Source organism: Saimiri boliviensis, chromosome 8 (genome assembly GCF_048565385.1).
Source record: "Saimiri boliviensis isolate mSaiBol1 chromosome 8, mSaiBol1.pri, whole genome shotgun sequence".
Classification (NCBI taxonomy): domain Eukaryota; kingdom Metazoa; phylum Chordata; class Mammalia; order Primates; family Cebidae; genus Saimiri; species Saimiri boliviensis.
In genome coordinates this window covers 50,778,393-50,801,858 of record NC_133456.1, presented here as the reverse complement: position 1 = coordinate 50,801,858, position 23,466 = coordinate 50,778,393, and the positions used below count along the sequence as shown (strand labels likewise).

The following is a 23,466-nucleotide window of genomic DNA, read 5'->3' as shown; positions in this document are numbered from 1 at the left end:
ATAATAAAGCCATGAAAACCAGATAGACTTGGTGGGAAGAGCAACTATGTTATTTGTAGAGTTGACTTTCTTAGGAGGAATGGGTAGTGAACTTCCCATCACTGGATGTATCCAAGCATATATGCTAGCTAGCCATTTGGCAGGAATTCTGTAGGAAAGGGCCCAAGGATTAAGAGGATAGTTGACTTTGATCAGTGGTTCTGAATCACTTGGACAGCTGTGGAAGTCTTGATTGCTGGGACCAAAGTTTCTGGTTCAGTTGGTCTGGGGTGGGGCCTCAAAACTTGCATTTCTAATAAGTTCCCAACTGATGCTGATGCTATTGTCAAGGGACCTCACCTTGAGAACTGTTGGGCTAGATGATTTTCAACATCTTTACTGACCCTTCAGTTTTAATGAGCACTCATTGTAAATGTTCTAAGAACCAGTATCTGTATCACTGGGGCAAACCTTCCCGTCTTATTTCTTTAGTACCTGAACTGTGTAAAGCTCTGGCTGTGGGGTGCTTCCATAGTAAACGACATTTGCACAGCTCTATGTTTTGTGTGTCATTAAGAATATTAGACTCATTAAACAATCATGCATTATTCATGTGCTTTATAAAATAGTCTAAGGAAAAAAATATACTCAACAGGTTTTTCTTCTGCGTTCACACAAAAATCAACAGTGAATACTACTATGACCAAATACGTGGGTTTTTTTTCTGCCAACACACCAAGCGTTGGACTCCAGCTGGATGTCCTTTGATTCAGTTCAGTAGAATTTGGATGTTATTTACCTGGAGATAGCCTCAGATCCCACAGGTTGAGGGCTCAGTGCCAGGAGACTGGCCCCTGATTTTCAGACACCAGTCGCAAGTCGGGGTCTCCGGAACTTACAACTGACTATAAATCAGGGACCCCATGGTCCTTCCTTTGAGTTCAATCAATGTGCAAGAGCAGCTCAAAGAATTCAGGGAAATACTTAAGTTTACCAGTTTATTACAGCAAACATTACAAAGGATACTGATGAAAAGATGCATAAGGTGAGGTGTGGGGAAAGGGGCGTGGAGCTTCCATGCTCTCCTAGGGTGAGTCATCTTCCAGGAACCTCCGTGCGTTTGGCTATCCAGAAGTTCCCTAAACTTGTTCTTTTGGGTTTTTACAGAAGCTTCATTATGTAAGCGTGACTTATTAAACCACTGACCATTGGTGATCAATTTGACCTTCAGCCCCTCTGTCCTCCTGGGAGATTGAGGAGTGGGGCTGAAAGTTCCAGCCTTGTTATCCTGCCTTGGTCCTCCTTGTGACCAGCCCCATTCTGAAGCAACCTAGACCCTTAGAGGCTGCCAGCCACCAGTCAATCATTAGCATACGAAAAGTCATCACTTTGGGGTTTCTACAGATTTTAGAAGTTGCATGCCAGGAAATGGGGTTGAAAGACAAATATATATTGTATAGTATCACAAAGAGCCCACTATTTTCTAATTTCATCCTTTTTATATTCCTTTCTCTGTTTTTCCATAGATTGATCCATGTTCATCAGTTTAGTACTAGGGCTGGTGCTTCCTAGTCATTCACAAAGTAACTTTGTCACGTGTTGGCATTTATCTGATTGAAAAGTCATTCCTCGGTGCTAGATGGATTTGGCTTGTCTTAGCTTGCCATGTGCCAAATTCCTTTCAGCCTCCATCGTCTGCCCACCCCCTCCCCCCAACCCATGGCTTTCCCTCAAAAGGAGGACGCAGAACATTTCAGGTACCTTGCGGCTTTGTGGTTCTGTCACAGTCAGGAATTGTTCCAGTTTTGAACTCCATTTTGGTTCTTCCTTCTTTTTTTAAGAATTTTTTCTCCTGAATTTTGGAGTTTTTACTGGAATAGTTCTCTCGGAGTGTTCTTATTTTTGTAATTGTAGGCGAGGTCAGACAGTGTTTGTACTTGTTCTAAATTGCTGTTATATGAATAAAAATAAAACCATTTGAGAGAAGCATTTAAGAATTATAAGATTTATAATTAATAATGAAAATTTTTAGCTTAGCAGAGATGACAAAATAGATGGGTAAAAATAAGTATCTGACAAATAGGACCTTGTGGATTTGAGTTAAGGTAGCACTGTGAAGTGCTGAGGGAGTAAAGGGGAAAGGCTGTTTTATTGTCCATGTGCAAACTTCTGCTTGAAAATTACTAACTCGAATCAAGGATTAGATTAGAGAGAATAGTCCACTCTACTGGTAGGTAGAGTAGGAGTATTCTAGGAAGACTTGCCTAGAATGCATCATGGCGAGCGTTCAATGAGGAACAATTTGAGTGGCATCCTCTCTGCAACTACGAATATGTAGTAATGAAATGTGCTTCTCTAAGGTGGTATATGAACTGAGTTTCTCATTTTAATTTTATAACTGTCCATTGTTTTTTTCTTCTGGACTTCAACAGTTGACGAAATGTCATTCAGATTCGGCCAACATCTCATCAAGCCTTCTGTGGTGTTTCTCAAGACGGAACTGTCCTTCGCTCTTGTGAATAGGAAACCTGTGGTACCAGGACGTATCCTTTTTTGCTTTTTGGAGAGAAAAAGTAAAAATCCTCTGAGCCTAACCAGCCAAATGAATATAAATACAAGATTGGCCTAAAAGGTAAGTAAAGAATCCATCTCCCTCCCACTTTGGAGACACCAGGTAAGATGTTACTCACATTTATCCTGAATCCAGTTGGTGGCACCAGTAATATGCTTGATCAATGTTGCAGAACTTCTGAAGAGAGTTGCTTAGCAACCGTGGCTTTGGCGGTGAATTTTTGCTTGACCTTTTCACTACCATAGCTGAGTAAATAAATAGGTGCTTCTAAAATGGGCCCAATGAATATCACGGGCACTTGGTTTTCAGCTTGTCTGTTGTGAATTTTAATAGATTGGGTGGTGCGTTTGTGATGTGGAAGTAAGATAGGTGAGGATTTGAGACCGACTTTGTTGCTTTACCTCTTGGAGATCATTCAAGTTGTGCATTTTAATTAAATTTATACATATAAACTTACTTTTTAAATAAAATATTGGAACCTGAAATAGCATTTTCTTTTGGGAAAAATACCAGCTTGTAGATCTTTGTCCGGTGTAATTGGTGGTAGAGCTGTTTTATTTCCCTGTAACTCTTGAATTGTAGTCTTTCCTCCTATAGACTTCAGCAGGAGCTTTATTCGTTTGCAGTGGGAATAACAAGTATTGGTGAAATGCTTGGGAAGTTATTTTTATGTTGTTGAAAGTATCACCCCTGATTGTTTGCATATGAATTTTGTACTGACTCTTCAGGATTTTTTTTTCTTTCCCCCTTAAGTTAGTTTACTATGCAGAAGGCAACGGAATAAAATTTGATATTTTCAGATAATAAGTATTTTCCACACTGAGACATGATTTTGCTTTAAAATGAATTTCTTAGTAGTTCTGAATGTACAAATATGCCAAGAGGTTTTTCAGAGTAAGCTACATTTTTTTGTAGTGAAAATGTTGAGAGTGCTTGAGAACTTTATAAATAATCTTCCTTCCTAGCCATATAACTATTGTATGCTGAAAAAAAATACGAATAAGAAAAACATGCACCAAAAGATAATTGTGATTGTGTTATAGACTCCCAAATTTCTGGAATGAAAATTCTATACAAATAAATTGTAAGTTTTTCTTAATATTTAAAAATCTTCTTTTAAATGTATGAAATGAGTCTAAAAGGAAACTGTTTTCTTCTGTTTATTGAAAAAAAGTGCTGGAATGATTTAGAAAGTCCCTAGAAGACAGAACAATTTAAGTTTAATGCTAATTTTGTATTGAATTCTTTTAAAAGACTGGAATTTCTTGGAATAACAGAAACATTTTATTTTGCTGTAAGTTTGTGGTGGGCTTTTTCCTTTGGGAATTTTTTTTTTTTTAAAGCAAAATATCTGTAAATTCAGTTGTCAAAAGAATATGGTTTAAATGCCATCTCTTTCTGGGTGCCAGCCTTAATTGACTTTGAGAAAAGAATTAAAGGGATCTGGGATGAAAATGTGATTTTAGACAAACAGATCTTAATTCCCTGGACTATGAAAATGAGAGGTCATAGAAATGGACCACTTTTTTTCTTTTTCTTTTGAGGCAGGGTCTCGCTCTGTAGCCCAGGCTAGATTGCAGTGGCACGATCTTGGCTCAGTAAAACCTCTGCCTCCCAAGTTCGAGTGATTCTCATGCCACAGCCATCCAAGTAGCTGGGACTACAGGCGGGCACTACCACACTGGGCTAATTTTTGTATATTTAGTAGAGACAGGGTTTCGCCACGTCGGCCCCTTTTGAAGATGGTTAATAATGGAATGAACTTTGCTTTGTAATTTTTTAACTCATATCTTGAGAGTAACTTGATATTTCAGACTTTTAACAAACTTGGAAAATGTGATGTGTAAAACCAGGGCATATATAAGTTTGGACTCAATAATTACACGGAAATACCTGTGTCTAGGAAAATATCCGTAGTGAATAGTGAACAAGTAGTGAATGACAACTAGTTTCTTTATGGATGGCAGTGGTGTTGCCATCTGGGAAATGAACCCTGATCAGTTACTATATATCTGAGCAAAGACCAAGGGCTTGGAGAATATTTTATTAAAATTAACAAACTTCAGTTTGTTTGGAAGATAGTAAGAAGAATCCAACCCTTTCTGATTATGAGAATAGTGAGAACCAGAGCATTTTAAAAATCGGTATATTCTGTAAGGCTAATTCACATCTGCAGTGTTTAAAACAGTCTCTGGGCCACTAGATAATGTATTCTATGTGATGATTTTGTAACTTTTTATTTTACTTTACCTTTATAAACTCTGCCATGTTACAGCTGGGAGATGCATCTTAATGAGGCACTCATTTGCTTGCAGAAAACTGTAGTCTTTTGTCCTGAGATTTGAGGATGGAAGACATGGTTAGTTCTGTCCGCTGACATTTCCTAGACGGTGAGATGTCTGGCGTGGGCTTTTGTCATCCTCCAGTGTTCTATCCTGCCTGCCCTAGTGTAGCCCTTAGGTGTGGTTCATCTCCCTGCCTCTGGACTTTTCCAACCCAGCCTATAACTCACTCTAAACCACAGCCCTAACCATACCATTCTTCTCTTCCCTTGTTAATAAACCAATAATGAAGATCTGATTTTCGAGGATAAAATCCAAACTCCTTAGAATAGATTTTAAGGATCTTCATTGTACTGGGTCATTCTCCCCTCTTTCCAGCTATTTCCTGAATATGTGTTGTACCCTTCCTTGACCATACTTCACTTCCTGCCTCTCGCCTCAACTGGAAATGCTCCCCATCCTTTTCATTTCAACTGAAATGCTTTGGTAACTGTCCCACCCTCTCAGGGAAAACAACAACAACAGAAAAGAAACAATCTGTCCTCTTTGTGAGTGACACTCACTTCCTTACTCACATGTTGATTGATTCAGTACTTTATTATTGAGTTCATACTCTGTTCCAGGTACCATGACCATACAGCCCAGTCTGCCTCATATCCAAAGTATGTGCATCCCTGTTTCTCTATGCACTGGCTTTCCTTCCTATGGGCAGGACCTGCTCTTGCACATCTCTTTTTTCTTAGCACCCCAATGTACTATGTTGACTGAATCTAAAGTGAAACTGGAAACATCAGGAGCATATGCGTTGTTCCAGGTAACAGAATGGGGAAACTCACTTTGGGTGTGCCAAAATCCCACCTCTTCCCGATTTCTATGCACAAAGCCAAGTCTCGTCACCACTTTTTTCCAGATGTTTTAGAATCATGTCCAAGCTATAGTTTCCCAGCTCTCCCTTCATCCTTTCTCTGTTACAATTCTGTTTACAAGTGTGTGAGTGTACAGAGTTAAGTCTAAAAGCGGTGAATGAATTGATGGCAGATGGGAAAAGATTCTTTGCCATTTCTTAACATGTTAATTTGTGAATGGACCAATCTGTGTTTTAAGGGCAGTGTATTGGCATTTTCATGTAAAATGGAACGTTTTCTTTGTATGTTTGATGAATTCTTCTTAAAAATGGTATTCAGGTGCCCTTTGGGGAGTGTGCCATTCATGAGAGGCTTGTAAATGTCATCTTTGAACTTGTGTCTCTTCTAACATTTTGCTGCCCCCACCCCAACACTTATTTCTTATGACTCTGCTCACTGACTTTTTCATAGCTTTCAGAGGAAGAAAAAGAACTGTCAAATCAGGGGCCAAAGATACTCTTTTGAAGCAGGATGATTTGCTTCGTTCTTGAAACAGCTACTTCAGTCCCTCCTTGTCCCCACCTGAAGTAAACACTTATGGTCCTTACCAACACTGTTTAAAGCCTATTGAATACGCTTTGGCTTCTGTGGTGCGGCACTTAGAAAAATATGTCAGAATGCCTTTAATCCATTAATTTCTTGTTACTGGAAACTGCTTTTCAGAATTTCTTGGTGATAGAATCATTTTGAAGAGTACACATTCAGAATTCAGCAGCAAACATATTATTCATGTGTCTCAGTGCAGCCCAGCTATTGTTCATGGCTTACATAAATTTGAACCATTATGGTTAATACTTCTCCTTACCCCACTCCCTTTGCTTTGTGCTGTGTCTCTCTCTCTTCTTGAATTGAGCATGAAAATGAATTTAAACATGAGTGGTATCCATTTGAGGACTGGGGCTTTTATTGTAAATAAAATTACTCATTTGTTATGTTCTGTTGTTTTCAGCAGAGACTGTATTGATCTCTGCATTGCTATTCTGAATGGCATAAGGAGCTACAACACGAGGGAGACACAGCAACATTTGTGGATGGATTGAACAGGGTGTGTAATGACAGAAACCTTGCCCAGTGGTCATACTACATTTTACAAATCATTCATCAACAGTTTATTGAATCAGTTATTAAAAAGAGCAGATTTTTCCAAACAAGACCATCACACACAGAATGTTACAACGTCCAAACAACATGAGGATGATTCATGGAGGGACAGCCTTACAAAGTGTATTCGTCAGAGAATTAGACTAGGTAACTTAAAGGACGCTTTCTGCTGACACATTAGAAATAAAAGTTTGCTACAATGCACACTGCGCTCTAAGATCCAACTTCGAAAGGTAAAAAAGAAAACTCTGACCAATGTATTTTAATACGGAATATTAACTTTCCAAAGAGCAATGTTAAGTTTCCCCAATTTTCAGACCGTTACCATGTTGATCGCTCCTGAAATAAGTAGAAAAATAATAAAAATAGCTTCATTACTTAACAGTGATTCTTACAGAATAGATGCTATAGATAAAAGTGCCCTTTTAGTCCTTCCATAAAAATCAGAAATATTTGTCATTTCCTCAGTAGGTTGTAATCTTGTGAATTCATTTAATTGTTCAGGAAACTGCAGTTATTAGTGATCTTTCATTTCTCTAAAGAGTTTCTTTTTAAACCTTCCTGTATGAGTAAAATGAGCACAAGCACTATTTTAATATCTTTATTGCTAAAGATAGGTTTTTGCTCTTAAAATTGCCCTCAGCACATGTCTCGTCTTTGCTCTGTGCGTGCTTGTTATATATTAGCCAGCTTAGAAGCTTTTGGAGAAATGTTCAAAGTTAATCTTGTTGTCAATTGTAATGGGGCAAGTTGGTTTTCTTGTGGTCACTTTTTTTTTTTCTTGACTTCATTTAGCAGATTATTGTGTTCAAAGACATTGTTCAGTTGGAGCTTTCTTTTTCCTCCTTCTGTGGAAAAGGTTTCCATATGGATGTGCGCCTACCCTTGTGTTATTAAAGTACATGGCCATCAACTAGAAGCAGCTTCTGATGGCATTGGACAATGGGAACAAAGGAAGTTATTGGATGCTTTCGTCATTCTAAGTTGACCAACACCTTTTTTTCGGTGTCTAAAATCCGCCACAGAGAATTCTGCCAACTCCCATTGTAAGACAAACTTGGTATTGTGTTATGTGACCATCATCCATCTTGACTCGCTATTTAAAGAATTACAAGTAGAAACAAATACATTTTATCTCACATTCCAGCTGATCCATTGGTAGCGAGCTGCCAAGGTTGAGAAGGACTCAGGCTGCACACAGGGTCAGCAGGCAATAACTGTCATGGGCACCAGAGGGGAAGGGGAAGCCCTCCTTGCTAGTTACTTCCTCTCCCAAATTTATTTTTTGTTCCTGGAGCCGAGAGTGACATCTTTATTTTTTATCATAGACAGAATGATGGATTGCTGGTACCCGACACTGAAGGAATTAAGCAGGTACTTTGTATGTGTGTAAGGAAAGTTTGAAATTGGATGGAGAAAAATGTGTGAACTTTGTGCACTTTGCCCTGGCCCCTTCAAAATGAAGGTGACATACTCATGAAACACTGTGCCTGAGGCATGTACATGTTGGTCTCTAGACCTCCTCTAGGCTACTTCCTGCTATCTGCCTTCTCTTCCTCTCGACTCTCCTGGCTCCTTGCTGCCTGCTCTCTGGTGAGGATATGCACATACGAAGTAGCCTTGTCGTCCACCAGGTCCCTGTTGCTTAAATACATAGTTTTAACTGTCTTTCCTTGATCTTGACCTGTCTTCCATACTAGGGTTTACCTTCTAGCTCCAGACCCTGCTGTGAACGGGATGGGATGGGATGGCCTGACCTGGTTATGCATTTGAGGAGAAAAATTCGACTGGCATTTCGATCAGGACTTTTAGCAGGTACATTTCTCAGAATTGCACAAAGGCTATAGACTCACTTCTACAACCAGAAAAATATATCTTTACAATCTGCCGATCTGTACAGAATATAATTCTGTTAATGTGTGTTTATGTCCGGGGAGAGGGATATGAGGGATGTACTTTCTCCAATTCTAGCAAATGTTAGAATCAGAATTACATGTATCAAGATAACACTTCGAATATTTCTCATATTAATTGCTGTCATGGGTATCCTGTAATGTGGAAAGCTGTTCACCATATCTATTTATTTCCACTGTAACTTTTTCAGGTAGTTTTAAACTGTCATGGTTAACAATTACTGAACTCTGTTCATTATATTCTGGGCATATTTTTGACCTACTTTCCATGCAAGTCATCAGATTTTAAGCAACGGAAAAGACTGGTCATGGTGTTGGCTGGCCTTGCAGTTGTTAAGGAGTATAATTAGAAGTAATGAATGGAATAATAATACATCATTATTTATAAGAAGTGTCATGTAATTAACTCAAATAGTGCAAAATATATCCTAATTTCCATTTGGAATGAAAATAGATTTGTTTGAACATCAGTAGTTACTGATTCTTCTGTATTTTCATGCACGTATCCAAACGGTTAACATCCACTGAGTACATATACATGGATTTTTACAACACAGTGAGTCAAGATAGCTTTCTTCTCCTAATAGAGTCTTATGTATATTCCTTATTTTTATTATAGATACATAATTTGTATATGTGTTCAACTCTTAGAATTAGCATCATTAATTTATATTTATTGCAAATTAATGATCTAATTTATTTACTTAGCTGCCATTTCCTTTGTCAAACTAATTAACTGAAAAAAATAACCATAAATTTGCAAACAGCTTCTGGGCATAAATTCTAAATTGGACTTATCCTTAAAAACCTCTACAGTACTAGTTTGCAATCTAAACTATCTTTGTGAGATTTCTACTCACAGGATTTAAATATCTTTCAGGAGCTTTGGTTTAGCGTCTGTCCACAGTTGGGGGTCAGGACATGGGTGGATATGTCTTAGGCAGTGGATTTATGTTTTTGTGTAACAATTAGCATGACACATAGTACCGACCAATGTCAAAGGTGGTTCCTGAAAGCTCTCTGCTGTGCCAGACATCAGCCTATTAATTTCTGCATTGTGGGGAGGTCTGGAGAGTCCTAGGGAAGGAAGCAAAGAGGTGGTGAGCAGCATGCAAGGGTAATAAGTAATACTTCCGTATTTCAGTATTTTAATAACAGGAATGGACATGCCAGTACACATCGTCTCAGTAACAGCCCAGATTTTAAAGAGAGAAAAACAGGTGGAATAAGCAACTTACATCCCTAAGATTAAGCATGTTCTTTGTTCTTCAAGACCATTAAGTCAAGCATTGTTGTAGATTGGCTGATGATTTAAAACCAGCAGAAGGCTTTATTTGTGTTGGATGGTCATCTTTCTCACACTGAATTTAGAACCTCCTAACACTGATTGAGGGGAAAGCTCACCTGTAGTATGGAGGATACTGAGGCAATGTTCTTTCTTTCTTTCCCTTTCGTATTATATGTTGGGGGTAGCTGTGGCAGTGGAGAGTATATTTATACAAATATAACTGACCTCTTACATGACAACAATATTTTTAATTAACTAAAATAATATTTTATGACTAGCAGTGCATTGTTGGAACCAATACTTTGTTTGAGCCAGGCACAGTGGTGTGCCCCTGTAATCCCCGAGTTTTGGGAGGCTGAGGCGGGAGGATCACTTGAGGCCAGGAGTCTGAGACCAGCCTGGGCAGCACAGCTAGACCCTTTTCTATAAGAAGAAACATTTATTGGCTAGGTGTGATGGCATGCATGTGTAGTCCTAATTATGTGGGAGTCTGAGGTAGAAGGATCTCGTTAGCCCAGGAGTTCGAGGTTATTTTAAGCTGTGGTTGTAACGCTGTGTTCTAGCCTGGGCAGCAGAGCAAGAAACTTGCTGAAACAACAATTATTCTATCCTCATTGGCCTATGAGCAGTTTGGATGGGAAAGCTGAGGCACAGACCAGTAATGGCTCTAGTTCATGGGAGTCTGGGCTTTACCCAGGACTCTGGATTCACGTTCCATTGTTCATTTCACTCTCTCCAGTTGCCTTCACATGCGTTACATGCATCTACGTAGTGTGGGGTGGGCGTCCTGAGAAGTTACTCCCTTGAGTTGAAACCTGTCCCATTAGCCCCACTTTCTAGTGGTATATCTTCCTAAATATTCACTCTGCCTTTTATATTTTTATGGGCGTTTTGCTGTTTGTAGCTTTATTATTTTATGGTAAGCTTCATTATCATTTAAGAATATGAACAACTTAAGTGACTTGTTGTGAAAGTCTAGAAGGTTTAAGCTTTACTCTCCAGTGCCATCTATTTGGGGCTGGGCAGTTTAACTTGGCTAGCAGCATAATTTGCTCTGAGATAAGATGAGTCCAGGAGGAGCTACATTTATCTGGATCTCCAAGTTTTCTCTTTTCTGATAGGTTTCGAAATGCCTAATGTTATCAAGAGTTCTTTTTATCTTTAAGATTAATTTCCAGTTCAAGAGATTTGTGTGCTAACATTTTAAAAGTAAGCCATGATACCCTTCCATTCACCAAAGATGACTGCTTTAATAGTTGCTCAATAAGATGTGTCAGGATAAAAATAAATCAGCAGGAATTACATTAAACTCTAGAGTGTTTCACGTGCAGAAGCCCAGAATACTACTTAGTATTATCTGTTCTGTTTAGGGACCAAATAACCCTAGAAGCCATCTCTCATGGAGCCATATCTGCAGTAATGTAATTGAAGTTTAGGAGTGCAGCAGATGTTGAATGAAACTTTTCTTATTGCCCTGGAATGAACAGTGAAAGCTTAAGCAGGAAGGCTGACATTTGGGGACAGACGTTCCCCACATCCACATTACTGAGAGGCAGCAGCAGAACCATTCCTACCTCATTGAACCTCCACATCCCCAAACTGCAAAGGGAGAGGATTCGTACAGGCCAAGATCGACAGTCGAAATGAGGAGTGCTGAGATGCTTTCTTCTTCTCTCTTCTCGAGTAATTACTCCTACTGCTTCAAAAGTCATGCCCCTCAGGGCTGTTTTCCACAAAATGACACTGGCATCTTGTTCCCCATCTTGTTGCTACAAAGCTGTAGAATAGCAGGCTGACAAAGACACTGTCATGAGATGGGAGTGCAGGGAGGTACAGTTGCTTTTGGAGTGCTTCCCATGTGCTCCGTGGAGTTTGGGATTGCACATGAGTGCACAAGCGTGCTTGCTTCTTGCTTGCGTATTTCTGAATGTAGGGTGGGGCAGGGGAGGCTTGTTGGAGAGGCCTGTGGTAGCAGAGCAAGAAGTCACTGAAGAGGAGTAGTGTTCCTGGGAAAAAGATGAAAACAACTTTTCTCCACTATCCCACCTTTTGGGTAGCCCTTTGAAGAAGCACAGATGCACTGACCTCAGCAGGTCCCCTGGTTCCCGCATATGACCGTGAATATCACAGTAGCAGGCAAGTACCACTAGGTTGCTCAGGTAGGTGCAGGGCCAACTGAGGTCCTGGGCTATCCAGAGAGGGGATTGCATCACGGAACACCAGGAGACCTAAAAGGGAGATGTGACTGTCCATTTGTAAATGGATCCTCAGAAACAAATGGGGTCAAGACTTCACTACCTTTCTAGAGAAGACATGTCCCTTAATTCAACAATGCAGAGACTACCATATTTGCAGAGGCTCTCAGCAGATGGAACTCGGAGCTAGACCAGGGACACTTACCTGTCACTTGTTTTTTTTGTCTTTGTGTGTGTGTTTTGTGTTTGTGTTTTTGAGACAGGGTCTCACTCTGTCACCCAGGCTGTTATGCAGTGGCACAACCTTAGCTCACTTCGGCCTTAAACTCCGGGACTCAAGTGATCTTCTCACCTCAGCCTCCTGAGCAGCTGGGGCTACAGGTTTGGGCTACCACATCCAGCTAATTTTTGCATTTTTTTGTAGAGATGAGGTTTCACCATGTTGCCCAGGCTGATCTCACACTCTTGAGCTCAAACAATCAACCTCGGCCTTCCCAAGTGCTGGAATTATAGGCATGTGCCACTGCCCTGGTCACCTGTCACCTATTGACAGGCAACTTGCTACCTAAAACCACTCTGCCTTTAACGCTAGCATAGCTTACCCTCATATGGGGGAAACATTTGTAGAGAGCTGTAAGTCATAACAGTAGCATCTAAAGTCTATGCTTGGTAGGATATAAAATTTTAATAGAACCAAGACTAGAATTTTAAAATGGAGAGATTCGCAGTTATGGAAAGTGACTACTAAGTTACACGTTCTGCCCAAGATACTGTTAAAGGGCCACAAAGGGATTCAACATAGGGTGGCTGGAAAAGTGATGGCAAAGAATGTAATGGTAGCCCATCTTTGTCCCACTAAGTTGAGATTCTTCAATTATTTATTTTTATTTTTATTTTTATTTTTTTTGAGACGGAGTTTCACTCTTATTACCTAGGCTGGAGTGTAATGGTGTGATCTTGGCTCACTGCAACCTCTGCCTTCTGGGTTCAGGCAATTCTCCTGTCTCAGCCTCCTGAGTAGCTGAGATTACAGGCACGCACCAACATGCCCAGCTAATTTTTTGTATTTTTAGTAGAGCCGCGGTTTCACCATGTTGACCAGGATGGTCTCGATCTCCTGACCTCGTGATCCACCCGCCTCGGCCTCCCAAAGTGCTGGGATTACAAGATGAGCCACCGCACCCGGCCAAGATTCTTCAATTATTGTTTACAGAAGGATATGATGTAAATCTTAAATTTTAAAAAAGGGTTGTCAGTCAACATCACATTAGGTAAATTGTGATTGCTTTAATTCTTAGAGTCAGAATCTTGCATATATTAGATGGTTGATAAATATTTATGAGATAATTTTCATTTTGGTTCAAAACAGGATAGTTAGGTAAAGGAATATTCATTTAATTAGTAAACAAATATTTTCTGAAGGTCTACTATAGGTTCTTCTCATGTTGTTTTTCATTTCTGATCTAAATTTGGCGTGCTCTTAAGCTGACAAAGTATCACTGTAAGGATTAAATGCGATTGGAAGTTTTCTGCATGGCAGCAGCCAGAATGACATGTTGAATGTGTGTTTGCATGGTTTCAGTGCCGACGTTTTTTGCATGGCAGCAGCCTGTTAAACATAGTGAATCTGTGTCACTTCTCCAATTATCCCCACAATGGCTTCCTACCTTGCTCTAACTAAAGCCAAAGTTATCACGGTGATTAACAAGGTCCCTACTTGCACTCTTCCATCCACCCACTTCCATCGATGATGGCCCTTCTGATTTCGTTTCTTACTACTTTTCCTGTATTGGCTTGAATGGGCATCTCTCAAATGAGATGTCCATATCTCAATTCTTGGAACCTGTGAATGCTACCTTAATGGGAAAGGAGTCTTTGTGGATGTGTGAGTTAAGTATCTCACCTTGAGGTGGGGAGATCATCCTGGATTAGCCAGGCAAATCCTATATCCAGTGGCAGTGTCTGTGAAAGAGTGAGACAGGAAGATGACATGGAGAAAAGGACACAACATGATCATGAAGGCAGACGTTAGAGTGATGTGGTCACCAGTCAAGGAATGCTGACAGCCATCAGAAGCTCGAGCAACAGAGAGGGAGTGTGGCCCTGCTGACACCTGAATGTCACGTTGCTGGTCTCCAAAACCATGAGAGCATCAGTTGCTGTTGTTTTAAGCCACCAATTTAAGGTAATTTTGTTACAGCAGCTACACGGAACTGTCAAAGCTCCCACATTCGCTCTGCTCCAACCACACTAGATTCCTTGTTGTTCATTGAACATTCTAAGCACACTGCTGCCTCCATAGCCCTTGAAACAGCAGCTGTTCATTCTTCATGGAATGCTACATATGCCCTGTTCACTCAACTTCATACCTCTATTCAAATTGTGCACAAACATCACAGAATTGGCTTTCCCATTATCTTACTGCAAATTTCACCCCTCACCAATTGACGTTTCTTTGTAGCATTTATACACTAAATTACTATACAATTTATTTGTGTGTGTGTGTGTGTCTCAGGTTGACTAGAATTTGAGCTCTGTGAGGGCAGGGATTATTCTCTGGTTTATTCATGAATGCATGCTCTCTGCCTGAGCAATGCCAGGCTCATAGGAGGTGGTCAGTAAATATTTGTTAAATGAATATTTGCTAGATGAGTGACCCTTGTTGACCATGTTGGTTTTTTAGATGAGTGACCCTGGTTGACCGTGTTGGTTGTAAAGGGTCCTCTTTAACAAGTAGAGTAATGTGGCAAGTTCTCACACCAGGAAGTATGCTGCAGTGGTTAAGACAGTGTCAACCTGGATTTCTATGTATCTAACACACATGCACACATGCTTGGCGACATAACTAATATTCATCATTCCAAAGTGGCCTACTCTGAAAGAGAGAGAAGTAACAGGTGGTTTGAGCATGAATACTACTCAACCCCTCCCATCCCCAGCACAGTTTTCATAGATTTCCATGTGGATTCCAGCCAGGCTGATGAAATCGGCTCTTTCCTTAGCTGAGAGAAATTTACGGAAGGGTTTGATACCTCATCAGCTGGTGAGCTTTGATTTCCCAGGATTGTATTTGCCACTGTCTTGCTTTCCTCAGGAAGTCTAGGGCAGCTCTGTTAGGAATTTCTTCAGTGTAGTCATGTTTTTACAGCCTTATCATCTTGGCTTCTCATGCCTACTGGTTGCCTTACATAATATGCCCTTTTGTAGATCTGTTTCTTTCCAGTGATCCCTTTGAATAAACCTTCTTCCAGTTTATGATTTCTACAGTAATCAAGGCAATTGCCATTAGACATTTTTAGTTCATTTATTTCCTAGAATGTTTAAAAAATGATTTAAGGCGACTATGATAAAGTATAGTAAGATTAAGTGATTTTTTCTAAGAAAGCAAACAAAATTCAAGAAGCAGTAAAAGGAAAGTAAGATGGACCAAAAGTGAGGTTAGGACATCGAATAGACACACAATATTTATAGACTTGCTAGAGATAGCAGTATGGTTTGGCTGTGTCTCCACCTAAATCTCATCTTGAATTGTGGCTCCCATAATTGCCATGTGTTATGTGAGGGACCCCATGGGAGGTAGTTGAATCATGGGGGTGGTTTCCCCCATAGTGTTCTTGTGGTAATGAATAAGTCTCACAAGATTGGCTGTTTTTAATAAGGGCTTTCCCCTTTGACTTGGCTCTCATTTTTCCTTTTGCCTTCTGTCATGATTGTGAGGCCTCCCCAGCCATGTGTGAATCCATTAAATCTCTTTTTCTTTATAAATTACTCAGTCTTGGGTATGTCTTTAGCAATGTGAAAACATACTAAATTAGATGGATCATAAATTTGGCCCTGAACTTTCTAGCACCAACCTACATAAGGAAAGAGTATCCATTCTCAAGGTAAAAATAGGCTGATTGTTCAGAAAAATGCAGAAATCTACACAACACCAGAGATGAGTAACATTTTCTATGAATTCTTCCTCATGGACATGATGCCAGAATGTGTAATTGACAGCCTCAAAACATCCTTCCAATGCACATGGAGGCTCTTTCTCAAAAATATGTTGTGTGTCTGGTACTTAACATCTCTACTACTCCTGCCAAATCTTGTCTGAACTGGGTGCAGTGAGCTCTCGGTTTTCCTGGTTTATCACTCCCCCAACTCCTCCATCCTGCCATCTACTGCTATGCAGCTGACATAGATTTTTAAAAATACAGAAACAAGAACAGGTTATTCCTTTGCATTAAGAATTTACAGTTATTTTTGGCTCGGCGTGGTGGCTCACACCTGTAATCCCAACACTTCGGGAGGGTAAGGCAGGTGATCACTTGAGGTCAGGAGTTCGAAACCAGCCTGGCCAACATGGTAAAATCTCTTATCTACAAAAAATGCAAAAATTACCCAGGTGTCATGGTGGGTACTTGTAATCCCAGCTTTTCAGGAGGCTGAGACACAAGAACTGCTTGAACCCAGCAGGGCAAAGGTTGCAGCGAGCTCAGATTGCTCCACTGCCTTCCAGCCTTTAAAACAAACAAACAAACTTCTGGTGCTATTTCTTACACTTAAAATCTCACATACTTCCCTCTGATCCTCACCTGCTACCCTCTGACCTTCACAGGGTCCCTGGTTTTTCTGCTTTCAGTTCCTGTTCCCTTGTCATCACTTACACACAGAGGCCTTCCCTGACCCTACCATTGAACTCAAACCATGGAAACAATGGTTACAAGGCTCTTCCAGTCCCGTTTCTTGCATTGTTGAATGTACATGGGAGAAGAAAGAGCTCTGCCTACCGGCGGCTCTACTGCCTCATTTACTCTCTGTTGAGTAAAAAAACAGTTGTACTTGTCAAAACTGCAAATGAGCTTTGGACAGGGAATTGGAGAACTGTATTTTAGTCCCATATGAGGAAACTTAAGTCATTTATTGTTTTTTGTTTCATTTGCTCATGTGAAAATAAAGGTATTTTCTGCTGTAAAGACAGATATTTGCCTGCCTCCTGGACTCTTTTAAGAGTATTAAAACACATGATAGGGAAGTCAGAAGAATGAATACAGTTGGCATATTGGAAGCATGGTATAATAATTATAATTTTTTCATTGTCCAGTATCCTGATACCTTAAGATCGATTAAGGGCTTGGGTCTGGGAAGGATCGTTGTATAATGGTAGCCCTAAATTTGTAAAACTGTAGCTTAAATGCAATTTTTAAAACTTCCTGCATTTCCATGTGAGTATCACATAGCAACTGGAAAAACCCAGACCCAGTTTTAAACTACTCATTTAAAAATGGCATTAAAATAACACACTGGATTTAAAATAAACCAAAAAATTTACAGGCATTTGATATGAACCTTTTTCCTTTTTTTTTTTTTTCTCTTCTATGAGGCATGGTATTAAAAATCCAACCCAACAAAACAAGCCCTTACTATTTCTACTGTTTTTGGTACCTGGGAAGAGGTAGGTATGTGCAAAAGTCTGGTGTTCATTCATGGCTTAGAGTTGCTTTGCCATAGTGGTTTTAAATTAAACCCTCAGGGGGTTTAGATGAGTCTCAGTGCTCAACTCTCATTAACCAGAATGGGAGTTACTGTACGTGTCTCTCTCCTCCACATACAACATTGAAAAATGACCCTCTAACACCATGTTAGTGTCCTTCTCTTTGAACTAATTTTAATGGATTTTTTGAAAATGAAGTCATCTCTGCAATCCTCAGGGCAATGAGACTACCAGCAATTCAGCAATAAGTAGTAGACCTTCATTTTGGAGTGCTCAGCCTGTGCATGCTGGAAAGGTTTGGGCCAGGACTGACTCCGTCTCTGGACTACATGCTTCTCTTTTATTTAGTTTTAAATCACACTACTCTTTCTTTTTTTAATCTCTTTCATCCACAGCTTAGCCTCCTGGTATAATCAGTACACAGTAGGTATTTAGCATTAACCCAGTTCTGATACTACGAAATGTTATGGAGAAAAGAAATTACAGTTGATCCTTGGAGAGCACAGGTTTGAAATGCATGGGTCCACTTCCGTGGATTTTTTTCAATAAACACATTAGAAAAAATTTTTGGACATTTGTGACAATTTGAAAAAACTCAAACTATGTAGCTAGAAATATCAAAAAAATTAATAAAGATATGTTATGAATGCTTAAAATATGGGTAGACACTAGGCTGTTCTATCATTTAGTACCATGAAACAAACACAAATAAACAAGGTTTTATCAACTTAAGCACACAAACACGGTCTGGACATGGTACAACTTGCAGTTGAGAGGAATATAAAACATAAAGATGCAGTATTAAATCATAAGTGCATAAAATTAATTATAGTACTATGCCATAAGAACTTTGTAGCCACCTCGTATTAATATTGTGGTGAGCTCAAGTGTTGAGAGTATCTGCTTAAAACTCCTGATGACACTGATCATCTCTGAGTGAGTTGATGATCACTCCAGTAAATTGTTTCACAGTAAAATGTAATCTCTCATGGTTCTCATTTATTTTTCTTTGTGTTTAATGCAAAGACCATAAACCTAGAATAACACCACAGGACTAATACGAAGGGCCACCAGACCAGTAATGCTGGACGTACTTCCAAGAAGCAGAGAAAAGTCATGACATTACAAGAAAAGGTTAAATTACTTGATATGTACCCACAATTTTAGATGATTTATTGTGTAAAAGATGATGTAAAGTTAGGGTATCAATACATACAATACAGTACTGTAAATGTATTTTCTCTTCCTTAAGGTTTTCTTAATATTTTATTTTCTGTAGTTTACTTTAAAAATATAATACATAATACATAAACAAAATATATGTTAATCAAGTGTTTATTGGTAAGGCTTCCAGTCAACAGAAGTCTACTAGTGATTAAGTTTTGGGGAAATTAAGTTATGCGAATTTTCAACTATGCGGATGGGGAGTGGTACAGAACCACTTGCCCCTTAATTGTTCGGGGGCCAACTGTAAATATATTCAAACTATTTGTTTGGTGTTTTTGTTTCTGTTTGTTTCTCTTGAGACAAAGTCTTGCTCTGTCACCCAGGCTGAAGTACAGTGGTGTGATCTCAGCTCACTGCAACCTCCACCTCCTGTGTTCAAGCGATTCTCCTGCCTCAGCCTCCCAAGTAGCGGGGACTACAGGTGCACACCACCACACCCACCTAATACTTGCTTTTTTGGTAGAGACAGGGTTTCACCTTATTGGTCAGGCTGGTCTTGAACTCCTGACCTTGTGATCTGCCCGACTCAGTCTCCCAGAGTGCTGGGATTACAGGTGTGAACCACCATGGCTGGCTACTATTTGGTATCTTTAATGCAATCTACTAGTAACCAGTTAATGAATTGCTTGACTAAATAAATGTTTTTGTTTAAATTATATCTATGAAACAACAATCTAGTTTATATCAAGTGTAACACATTTGTAAACCTTTCATTTACTTTTTCTAATCATAAGAATATCTGCCCACTGTACAAAAGAAAAACCATCTATCATCTTATTATCCAGAAGTAACCTGTGCCAAAACTGTAGTTCATTTCTTTCCACTTTTTTCTTTGTTCTCACGTTTCTCTAGAAAAGAAAAAGACTTTATAATAGGATTTTAACCTACTTCATTGTTGACATTTTTCTGAAGTTTTAATGTGTATATAAAATAATTTGTTTGTTTGAGACAGTCTCATTCTGTTGCCCAGGTGCAGTGGCACCATCTCAGCACTCACTGTAACCTCCACCTCCTTGGTTCAAGTGATTCTCCTGCCTCAGCCTCCTGAGTAGCTGGAATTACAGGCCACTATGCCTGGCTAATTTTTTTATTTTTAATAGATATGAAGTTTCACCATGTTGGCTAGGCTGGTCTCGAACCCCTGGCCTCAAGCTATCTGCCTACCTCTGCCTCCGAAAGTGCTGGGATTACGGGCATGCACCACTGTCCCTGGCCTGTGTATAAATTAAATTTTTAACAATGGTATAATATTGTGCCACATGGATTTACTATAATTTATTAGTTACTACTGACTTTTTGACGTATATGTAATAAATATTTTGATATGGATCTTTGGCCATATTTCTGCTAATATTCTTAAACTGGAATCACTTACTTGCTATAATGTTATGTGGTGTTTATATTGATGAGTATTCCCAAAGTTACTGTATACTAGCATTGTATGAGGGTACACATCTCATAAACTTTAACAATTAGGTTTTTTGTTTTGGCCTAACCTTTGCCAAGTTGATAAGTTTTATGTATCTCATTGTTTACATTTTATTATCTAATTGCTAATGGAGTCAGTCTTTAAACATATTTATATATTACCTTTATCAATAAATTTTCTGTTAAGGTGCTTTACTGCTTTTTCTACTGGAATATTTTTTAAAGCCCAATATGTTAGAGATCTTTTAGGAACTAACCCTCTACCTATCATATTTGTTGTAAATATCATTCCTGTTTTGGCCCCAGCCTCTTCAGTTTAAGATGTTATTAACATGCAGAAATTTCATCATAGTTATGTCAATTTGGTCATTTATGAGTATTTCCTGTTCTTTTGTGCAAAATCGATCCTGAGATTAGCTAAATATTTATACTTATTTTCTTGTGTTTTTGAATGAGTTTTCTTTCTTTTAATTTTTCTTTTCCTAGTCTACTATCACAAACAAGTTCATGGAACTGCATAGGCAGGCTTTAAAAATTCACTGTATCTTCCTGGCCACCCTTGAAGAAGGTACAGAATGCTATTCCCAAGTTTATAAATGAAGAGAGCAGGAGTGTCATGATGAACCAAACAGTAAGGTTCTAGAAGCACAGGGGTGTTATCACATTCTGACTAACTTGTTTACTGAACACCTAAGTTGGTTTTTATACTACCAATTGCTAGTTTTACATGTTTCCAGAATATGGGTAATATTGAAAAGACATCTCTTGGGGATTGTGGCACAACTGTAATGTGTCTTCTGAGTCACAAAATATACTGTATTCAATATGATGTGGTGCAGTTTTACATGCTAGGTTATGTTTGATATAATTCTCATATAAAATGCTTTCTGCAATATTCTAATTCCTTGAATATGGTAAGCCATATATGGAAATTTCCAGGTAGCTAGGTCATTACATTGAACACCATCCTTTGACTGTTGATGAAGAACAAAAAAGCCACAGTAATATCAGTGGGTCACCTGCCTGTGGCTCTAGGAGGTGGGTGCAGAGAGACAGAGGAAGTAACTACTAGTATCCTGTAATTCTGTTGCTATTTAGAAGACAACTGGTATTTGAAGGAGGGAATAAAATGTCTAAGAATAAGTTTTAGGGATGGGATGGAAGAATTATACATGCATTGCATGACATATAGAAATAACGTAAGAAAGATATCTACAAGAAATTCTGTGTTCAGTTCTCAAATCACCTCCTGAATGAACTTTATCAATTTTTAAAAATGAAATAGATAAAAATTTGCAAAAGTAATAATATATTTAACTTAACCCTAAGATAACATTGACTCTTGAGCCTTTATAACTATTTACCTACTTATTGTCATTCATAAATACCTTTGAATTTGTCAGCTTAACAATCTCTCGACATGTTTTTATAGTGAAAATGCAACAGAAATTACATTAAAGAATTTCCCCTCTCTGACATGACTTTGAACATGAAAAGTTAGGATGCAGCTATCCAGCCTCAGAAGAGTAGAGATTCCAGTGATTGTTTTCTTAACTCTTAGGAAGTATGTATCTCAATTGATTTCTCAGTTTACTGAAGCCCCAGTTAGAACTATCCCTATTTTAACATGGGTGTAATTGATCACTTTCACTCAAGTGATCAATTTCATTGTCTCAGCAGTGAGAACGTACAATTCAGTATAGAGATGTTACTCTGTGGCATAGATGCTTCTTGCAAAGCCAACTCATTTCATTTATGTATTTAATATATAACATGTATGCCATGAGATTGTATTAGGCATTTGACAAATATTTAACACTCATGACCAAACCTATCAGGTGAGTCCTGTTGGTATCTCCATTTTATAGATGAGAGAATGAGATAATCTGTATGTAATGGATCTAGACCAAACAGCTATTTAGCGGCAGAGCCACGTTTCAAGTCCAAGTATTCTACCTCTAGAGTAATTTCTCTAGACCATTCATCCTGGGGCCCCTGAAGGTACCGAAGACCTTTGGGAATTTAGGAAGTACTTCCTTTCCAACTACATGTCTATATGAGGCCACCTTCTTCCTATGCTTGAGCCAGAAGACATCTCATTATAGACTGCATACAGAAGGAGAAAGAAGGATGCAGTCGTCTTCTGTCAAGCCATTCATTAGAGATTTGCAAAACTGTATAGCAGTGCCATTCTTCACATTAATTCTCTTTTTGTTTTAGAAAATATGATTAGGCTGGGCACGGTCGCTCATGCCTGTAATCCCAGCACTTTGGGAGGCTGAGGTAGGTGTATCAGGAGGTCAAGAGATTGAGACCATCCTGGCCAACATGGTGAAACCCCGTCTCTACTAAAAATAAAAAAAAAATTAGCTGGGCGTGGTGGCATGCGCCTGTAGTCCCAGCTACTCGGGAGGCTGAGGCAGGAGAATTACTTGAACCCGGGAGGCGGAGGTTGCAGTCAGCTGAGATCGCGCCACTGCACTCCAGCCTGGCGCCTGGCAACAGATCGAGACTCCGTCTCAAAAAAGAAAATAGGATTATTAAAATATTATGTCTAACGTGCGGGTTTAAGTAAATGAATAAATACTTTGGAATTTTCTCAGTTCTAATTATTCATAATTAAATATCAGCAAATATAGGACATGTAAATTCAAGCTCTTGCATGTAGTCAATTTTTTAACAGTGTAAAGAGGTAGAGACCAACAGGTTTGTGGATAGGTCCCCTGAACCCATAGTGTGTTCCCCACTCCTTTGTCTCAGCTCCAGATTCCTCTGCCTTCCCTCCTATTTCAGCTGTAGTGTTCACTTAAAAATGGGAGGCTTATTTCCTGAAGGCAAAGGTGATTTTTCATACCTGAAGGCAGCATCTATGGGCTGAGGAATACGAGCTTTGCAGCCGAGGGCCTGGATGTGAATCTAAACTCAGCTGTCTTAAAGAGCAAGCCCTGGGAATTAAATAACCTAGGTTTCCTTCGGTTACCTTATGCTTCAAATGATTGGTAGTAGTATCTACCCAGTGGTATTATAATGAGGATCATGAGAGTTAATATATGCAAAATGCTTAAACTGTCTCTGGTGCCTATGAAGTGTTTAAATA

General features: G+C 39.2%; 1 protein-coding gene across 6 annotated transcripts in view; it reads left to right on the top strand.

The window, feature by feature from the left end:
- FHIT (fragile histidine triad diadenosine triphosphatase) overlaps nucleotides 1-23,466 on the top strand; it is a 1,474,674-nt gene that overhangs the window by 663,983 nt on the left and 787,225 nt on the right. For all 6 annotated transcript variants that reach the window (XM_010330934.3, XM_074404465.1, XM_074404469.1 and 3 more), the window contains one exon: nucleotides 2,412-2,522. In XM_010330934.3, the coding sequence (XP_010329236.1) occupies nucleotides 2,420-2,522 (103 nt within the window). In that variant the 5' untranslated portion in view covers nucleotides 2,412-2,419. The remainder of the gene's footprint in view (nucleotides 1-2,411; nucleotides 2,523-23,466) is intronic.